Source organism: Zingiber officinale, chromosome 1A, assembly GCF_018446385.1.
Source record: "Zingiber officinale cultivar Zhangliang chromosome 1A, Zo_v1.1, whole genome shotgun sequence".
Classification (NCBI taxonomy): domain Eukaryota; kingdom Viridiplantae; phylum Streptophyta; class Magnoliopsida; order Zingiberales; family Zingiberaceae; genus Zingiber; species Zingiber officinale.
In genome coordinates, this window is record NC_055987.1 from 5,219,602 (window position 1) to 5,228,447 (window position 8,846).

Genomic DNA, 8,846 nt, shown 5'->3' on the forward strand with positions numbered 1-8,846 from the left:
TAAATGAGAGTTGAGGTACCATGAACCCGGCCGCCCGACCCATGATTATGATCTACACCCATGAATTAGAGATAGACCCGAACTTCCTGACACAACACAGTGGCTAGTCCAATCTAATTTCTAATATTCCTACAACAATTTGCTCTAAAAAAATCCATCATAACACAGAGTTGGGCTCAGAAATGAACAAGCTTTTGACATCTCCTTCCTACCTTCGCTTAAACATTTGTTTTGATGAAAAAAAAAAATCATCTTTGCTTATTTAAATTTAGTTGTTTATTTATCTTTTTTTTTTTTTTTTTTTGTAAAATTCCCTCATTTTTATTCACTTGATCTGGTTTGGCTGCCTAACAAAGAGGTGATAATATTTGGCGATGAAACTTACACCAAAATCGACAATAAAAGATCCAACAAGTCTGATTATGCCCAAACAACTTCAGTTAATGGAAGATCAATAGCCTATCGATCACTGGTTCCACAAAGTTACATATCGGTCGATCTGTTTGGTTATGGAAATTACACAGAAAAATAACCGGAAACCGAAAGATTCATGTTCTTGATTCTGTTGGATATTTGAAGACCTTTTTGTAGATCTGTAGGTCGATTCTTCGATCGAGTCGCCTCCGGCTAATCGATTCAGGAATCACTCGTTCGATCGGAAGCTTTTAATTGATGCCAATCGCGCCGCCAGACTGAATCCACTAGACGGCGGCGCGGCGGGCCCGGCGCACTCGGCCGCCCCACGTCTCCTCCTCCCCGCTGGCATCCGCAACGGCCGAACGCCGCCGGAGCCCGTCCAGCTGCGTTTCCCAGTTCCCAAACGCCGCCGCGTCGCCTCCTCGCCCGCGATGGCGCCGCTCGCGGAAGACCGGGGCGGCGCCGACTGCAGAGGCCCAGCGGCCCCCGGAGAGGGCCAGGTCGTAGTCGCGGCGGCGGACGGGGTCGGAGAGCACCTCGTAGGCCTCCCGCGCCTCCATGAAGCGCTCCGCGTAGCGGCGCTCCTCCCCGGCCGAGCGGCACGCGTCCGGGTGCCACCGAAGGGCCACCCGTCGGTACGCCGTGCGGATCTCGCTGGGCCCGGCGGTCCGGGACACCGAGAGAAGGTCGTACATCGTGGCCATCGCCGGAGCAGCGGCGGCGGAGGCCGAGACCCTGAGTCGAGGAACAGCGACAACTGTTGATTTAGTAGCGATTGGGGAGAAGGAAGATCTGTACAAGGAGTTAGAGGGGCATGAAAGTGCCAAAGCTGCCATTTTGTTTGAGAGAATCTAGTGATCTTGTAGCTATTTAGGGTTCAGAGATGGCATGGAGATTTATAGAGAGATTGAATTAAGATGGAAAAGGGGAAACCATGCGCTCTTCACGATTTGCAAGGTTTGTAGAATGATTCCTCTGTTATTCGAAAATAAAAAATAAAAATTAAATTAAATTAGAGACAACAAGAGTCGATCCGATCGAGTACACGTGTCACCGTCCTGTGTGCGTGACGGTTGGATCCCCTTCTCCCGGATCCAGCCAGCTTCTGATCGCCTGTGCGTGACGGTGGGAATATCTTTTCATAGATTTTTATGTGGACATTGTCGGCGCAAGTCGCCGTCGGTCGTTGGATTTTGAAGAATCCAACTCCAAACCGACGCCTAAGTTAATCTTCCATTGTTACCGCAATTGGTAACAATAATAAATAAATCGTCCAAGTTTCTATCAGTTGGGAGCTTGCGCCATTTGACAATTGGCTTAGACTTGGTGGGTTGAAAAGTTCATGAAAGTGTCAGTCAATCCAACCGTTGCAATCCAAAAAGGACCTTACATGTAACAGAATTCATTTATCATTAATATATCTCGACAAATTATTGTATTAACTTGTAAACATTAATTTCTATCTACCTTTCCTAAAGTATCTTCTTCTCTTTCATTAATTCAACTCTAATTTCCAAATGAAGTATAGTGTAGGCCTTCTTTCACACTTTACTCTTTGAAAATTATTGAGTGTTAAATTCTGAATCACATAAGTTATTATTATTAATTAATATATTAGATACATAATTATTAGTATAATTATCCATTGGTTATCACATAGTAGAATAAATTTATCCAAAAAATATTGAAGAAGTCCTACTTATAATAAAAAAAAGTTTTTCAAACACAGGGAACCATTTCAAATTATTTGAAATTGTAACTTTTTATGAAAAAAAGTTTTTCAAACATATGGAAACATTTCAAATTCTTTGAAGTTGTAACTTTCTCTTCGACTAGTTTAATTTTCTACTCAAATCATGACAGAGACGTTCAAGTAGTCAATCGAAGACTTTGTTTAAGGCTTGAGTATCGTTTTAAGACTATGATTAATAAAAGTTTCACATGATTACAGAGTTCACAGTTTACTAATTGAGGTTATGTGTTATGCATAGGGAATTAAATAAAATATTGTCAATATTATATCAGTATTTAAATTATTTGAAACCTTAATTAATTAGACAACGAAATGCTAGTTGTAAATGTGATCCTAATAAATGTACAAAACAGTCGTTGAAATTTCATATTATGCCAATTATGATTGTGTTGTCTGGATGAATTCTATTGGACAAATAAAAGAGACAAAAAATATATATATATAATAGCAATGGAAATTATTTTTAGTGCAATTTTTATTACGATACATCCAACGTTGTGCTGGGCACTTATTTTCCACATGTAACAAAAGTAGATGCCAAGTTGGCAAGTGGAATTGCACAAAGTCAACTAAAAGCGGATTCAGGGGAGCTTGGTTGGAGGAAATGAGAGTGGGGAATGGAAAAAGGATTGAAAGTGGATATTTGGTTGGGAGGATTAGTGGTGGGTCCTACGGATTCATTACCCCAAACATGGGAATGAACCATTCCCTAGCAAAAGGAGGGGAATAGGAAATCTCCCATTCCCATTCCCCACTTCTATCAATCTCATTCTCATTCACATTCCCTTATGTGAACCAAGCACCCCCTCACTTTTTCTCCCTAAAAATACAATAATAATAATAATAATAATAATAATAATAATTTCCACTAATTGATGTTTCCTTCTACAGTTGGGAATACATACAATTCTTAAAGAAATCTAAAATCAAATTAATTTGTATAATAGATTTAAAATACTTTTTATTGGCTGTCAATGTCAACAACATCAACCACCACACATAAAATTAAAAGGATGTGTAATTTGTTAAATGTGTAAATAATGAAGGGTGTGAAATTAGTGTTAGGATACTTTATAAGTTAGGATGATTAATTCTAATCGTTTTGTTGATGATTTATTATAATGAAAAATTTAAAGTAATCACTAATACTCGGATTTATTTGATATTTATCTCTTTGAGATGACTAATTCAAAAATCCACAAAGTACATATACTCCACTATAAAAATCACTCATTCTCTAAAATAATTTGAAGAAACCTCTTACAAGCTCACAGCAAAAAAAACAATAAGTAAATAAATACACAATACAATAAACATCTTTGATCTTTTGTAGTTTGTAGATGTATCTTGATCTTTAAAAAGTGTAGCAACACTTATTTTTCAAGGGCTCGAAAACAGGCGGAGAGTCTGTGAGAGAGATGACTTCAAAAAAATCCACAAAAATCTTTTTTTAAGGTTCTTCGACGTCTCCTTGTAAAATACGGCAACAAATAATAATGTTTAATAAGCAAATTGTCTTAACGAAATTTTTAGAAATTTTTAGAAATTTTCTGGGGATTTTTTGGAGATCATATGACGTATTTAGAAGGGATATATGGGCTCGAGAAAAACCTATTTGAAATACCCAAAAGTGAGAATTGATTAAGGAATCAACTTAGGGTTTAATTGTATTAAACCTAAGTATTTCTATAAAAATTCCTCCAGCTCTAAGTTGCCTACCCGACACATCCCAATCCCCTTTGCGCCGAATCATCCGCCGATCTCCACCCTTCCTCGAGCCCTCACCGCGCAACGCCGCTCCCTCCTCCTTCGCCGGACCTCTTCTCCCCAAACCATCGTCGGTCACTTCTCCCATGAGCCGCAGCAGCCTGCTCTCCTCCTCGCGTGAGCACCGCAGCGCCACCTCCTCTGCCCTCGCCGAACCTCTTCTCCCTCACGCGAGCACAACCGGCAATCTTTCTCCCTCGTTCGTGCACTGCCGACGACAGCTGGCGACTCTCCTCTCTCGAGCGCAACCGCCTCTCACCGCCGAGCACCACCACCACCGAGGCATCTCTCCGAAACTATCTCCTCCCTGAGCTCACGACACCGCCGACCCTTCTCCCTTTCTTCAAGCCGTTGTGCCCTAGTTCTCCTCTGTCGTCCCTCTTCTATCCGAGTCCTCCACTTGGTCGTGACCTAGCGGAGATCTTGGGGAGGGAGCGGTTGATTCTGATCCGTGGTCAGCACCGGCAATTGGAGAGGAGTTGGTAAGGGAAGCTATGTTTGTTGCTGGATTGTTCAGTGTGATGATTTCTTGGTCTCTTCTTGATTCGATCAGGGAGGCGTTTCCAGCAGCAGCTAACTCGGTTTCGACAGCAACATCCCTAGCTGTGGATCAATAGTAGGAGCAGTGAGACTAAGGTAAGGAGTAGAGAATTGATCTTGTAGTAGATCATTGGATAATTTGGGTTTAGATTTGAATTTGATGGAGTAGTGGAATGATTAGGGTTAAGGAAACTAACCCTAGTTGACCAAATGACTGAATTTAGGAAGGGTTAATGTCTACAATCGGTTAAGGTTCTCCTTAATTAGGTTAGGTATTTTGTTTAGCTGTTTAATTCATTTGAATTTAGCTAAATAAAATATATATATATTGATTGATGCAAGACTCTGATTCAAGACGAGCGTCTCGACGTCGGATTTGGTTTGGCATGATCTTCGCAATAAAGGTGGATACTTCTTACCTTGATTCTGTAGTTCTTTGAACTTAGTGCATGAACTATTTTGGATAAGGACTGTTTTACCTTGACTCCACTCTTATTTTTCCTGCGCTTAATACTTCCACGTGATCTTTGAGATATTTGTTTCCATATCTATACAGTCTCTTGTTGTTGTCCATGATAAGTAGCAGATACTAGATACCATGTTTGTATGCTTTGACTGTTGTTTATTTATGTACTATATTGAGCATGCTGGCTTCATGTAGCATACCTAATTTTTACTTATATTGGAATGATGACTGTTGTTTGTTTATGTACCGTATTGTTTATCTTCCCTGGACAGAGAGTGTCTTACAACACCTATTATTACAAGCAATACAAGTAATACAAAATACAAATAAAAGTGAAAGTGAAAATTGTTGAGGTTGCAAGATTGAAAACAAAGTTCCGCATTAAAAACATATATGAAAGATCAAGGACTTATAAAGAAAGGATATCTCTATTGGTGATATGGGTTATGACGAGTGAACTCAGGGGATGACGTAGTAGTTAGGGTTAACATGATGTGGCAGTTAGAGTCAACGGAAGATAACATCCCTCTTCTAGCTTCGTTAATTACCCAGCATTAGAGCTCTCAGGTCCAGCCTAGCTAGATTATCAACTGGGCAGCAAATAGAGGTCGACCGACCCTTCAGTCGATCAAACATATGGAGCCTAGTACTTTACCTAAGAGATAACACGTCCGGTCATCTAACATCTGATCGAGTTTTGAAGTGGCCAACCTCTTAGGTCGACCAGGATGTCTGAGCCATCTCACAATGGACCAGCTATATGGTTGGTTTAGGTTGGCCTTCTCAGGGATCGCGGATCTCTCTATACATGCCTAGTTGGATAAAATGTTGACCGACTTTGAAGTATTTATTCTCATATCACTACTCGGACAGCAAAGCATGGGTTGTCAGATGAACTTTCAAGAAGCATGGGGCATCATATTATTTCTTAAGCGGATTCCTAACATAAACCAGGGCATTATATTATTCTTTGAACGAAGGTCCCAATGTCGTACAGAACATAACTGAATAGCTTAATACAGAGATAGATATAAAGATGGTTGACCTTTTTGTCCGACCAAGATACATGTAGTACAATATGTAACTGATCAGATTATATAGAATGTAACCGAGCAACTTAATGAGGGCGACCGACCTTAAGGATTTGCCCAGGTATACTCAGCAGACAACATCCTAACAATTTGTCAGAATAACAACTATATGTCAAAGAATATTCTTCTGGAAGATTCTTTAGGACCATTGTGTCTCCCATCAGCATACCATTTATAACAGTATATTCTTTCATCAGCCTCAGCAATAATAGAAGCTATAAATGATAAAAGATATATACATGTAGGTAAAAGGAAGATTTCTCAGATAATTATTATGCATTGCCTAACAAACTCTGACACACTTTACCACCTCATGATTGTGGAGATTCTGAGAGGTGGTATATAAAGGGGGAGTCCTCTCCGTGGTGAAGGTATGTTTTCTGAACATCTGCAAGCTACTTTCGCGTGCATGTTCCCTACTGTTCTTCATTCACCCATCAGGGCTAGTACTTGTTGGTACAGGGAGCACCAGACGATCAAACCTATATTTTGATTATGACAAATGGTTCAAAGTTAAGGTTACTTACTGTCTAACAAGTGTGAATGAGCTTGCAGAAAACTCTTAAGTGTTCTTAGGCAAAAGTCCTAATGAATTCTAGGCAGGTGGAAACCCCTAGGGGAGTTAACCCTAGGCAGGAAAGTCCTAGCTACGTTTAGGCATGAAGTCCTGATCCGGGGGATTGAGTGAAGTCTTGGTGGGTCGAGCTCTTTGGACTAAATCCTAGAGTCAGAGACTTTAGGTGAAAATCTTGGTGTTCGCGGACCAGGTGAAGGTCTGGACGGATTATGGAGCGGACGTTCAGCATGAAGACCTGAAGTCTCGGACGCTGAGCAAAAGTCCAGATAGTTTGAAGGACCGATCTGGCAAAAGGTAAACTCTCTTGAGAGGAGTAGGTAAGGATACATTCCCTGAAGAGGGAACAGTAGGCGTCGGTTTGACCTAGGGTTTTAGAGAAATCTGAAAGTTAGAACCGGACAGTCTGAAGGCTGTTAAGTTATTTATTTACATGTTATTTATCTTTAAGTCTAACTCTATTTTGTAGGAAACTAACATTTTTATAGGGTCGGATTTGGCCTTGTTCAGTGGACCGGATGTTTGGATCGGTCGACCAAACCACTAAGTGAACAGATTAGATTCCAGATCACGGTGAAGTGTTGACCAGAGGATCGGTCGACCGAACAGGAAGGTTCAGTCGACCGAATGTGGATTAGCTTTGGACCGGGTTGATCGGATCAGATAAGTGAGAGATCATCGGCGGATTGGTCGACCGAACGGTGAGATCAGTCAATCGAACGAAGACTCTTATCCAAGTAGCAGAATCTGGACACGAAGCTAGGCAAGTTCAGAAGGTTTGGTCGACTGAACACCAGGATCGATCGATCGATCAGTGTTGAGTCAAAGACTGATCCCGAGATCAGTGGATCTGGATCAGGTCTGGCTCAGTGATAAAAGGAGGGTCGACCAGCAGCTTCGGAACAAGACATTCAGAACGATCTTCTTACGTGTGCGCTGCTCCGGAACAACTCAACAACGCCTAACTACTGCTCTGACAATCAACGAATAACTGCTAATCATTTATTGTCGATATACTTTGTCTTTTCAATACTTGTACTTGCATATTTGTAAAGAATGTTCGGATTTATAGTGATTGCCCAACGAAAGCATTCGACGATCACAGGCCTTAGAGTAGGAGTCGTCACATGCTCCGAACCAAGTAAAAGAAAGGATGTTAGCATTGCTCCTAGTCTCTTTCTATCTTCCGCTGCATTATTCTGCATTTTTCGAAATGAGTGAAAAAGTCATGAGTGCTATTCACCCCCTAGCACGCATTGATCCTACAATACTGACTTGAGCATCGGAGGGCCTTGGCCAAGAACTCCCCCTGGTTTTATGCGCTAACATTTTGTTGGTTGGTTTATGTGTGCACAGGAGCAGAGGGAAGCTTCTCCGTGGAGTAAGAGGTCTTCTTCCAGTCAACCACCAACCCACCGTGCCCAGCATATCATCTCTGTAGTTTTCAGACAGGATCAAATTTGGCACCATATGTAGGAATCTACACCTGAATCTAAGATTAGAGATGGAAGAAGTTGGAAGACTTACTACTGTTATCCTGACGCAAGAAGACCTGGATCTGCTCATCAATGGCCAAGTGCAAAAATTATTGCAACAAAACCAACAACAACAAGTGACTACCGGTAGCACCCTACCGCCACACAATCCCATCATATCAACAACATCCCATCAAAGGGAGAGAGGAGCTGGGGAGGAACGCCCAGTTCCTCTGCCGTGGGAGTCCCATTCATCATTTCCATGCCATCGTGCGCTCTTCTGCACGCCGCCTGAGCACTTGGGCCAAGGGGGACTGCATCAAGAATCCTCTAGGGAAGCGATTGCTGGAGAAGGACGCAGGGAAAAGGCTCCAACAAGGTGCAGCTCCCATGAAGAAATTAGCATCTCATTTTGTTAGAAGGTGCTAAAAGACAAGCTACCAAAGCATTATCAAACTTTGGCGACAAGAAAATACTCAGGGTTGACTGACCTTGAGAATCATCTCCTTAAATTTGAGCACGCTGCTCTTCTCCATCAATTTACCGATGGAGTAAAGTGTTGGGTGTCCCTTACCACATTCAGTGGCTTGACGTAAAGGTGTTTTAAGCGACTATCGGCTGAATTCATTCACAATTTCAAGGATTTTTGTAAGATTTTTCTCCATCACTTTGCTGGTAGCCGAGCTACCAAAAGACTCCTCTAAGCCTCTTCTCACTCAAACAAGGGTCTAAGGATTCGGTTAGAGTTTACATCAAAATTCAA

General features: G+C 41.6%; 1 protein-coding gene across 1 annotated transcript; it reads right to left on the reverse strand.

Annotated features, from left to right (window-relative positions):
- Window positions 1-701: 701 nt before the first annotated feature.
- LOC121996154 (chaperone protein dnaJ 20, chloroplastic-like) lies at window positions 702-1,253 on the reverse strand. The gene has a single exon (XM_042550001.1). The coding sequence runs from the start codon at window positions 1,251-1,253 to the stop codon at window positions 702-704; it is 552 nt and encodes a 183-aa protein (XP_042405935.1).
- Window positions 1,254-8,846: the final 7,593 nt, after the last annotated feature.

Excerpts from the sequence above, each read along its gene's own strand:
- LOC121996154 (XM_042550001.1), bottom strand. The coding sequence starts at position 1,253 with ATGGCAGCTTTGGCACTTTCATGCCCCTCTAACTCCTTGTACAGATCT.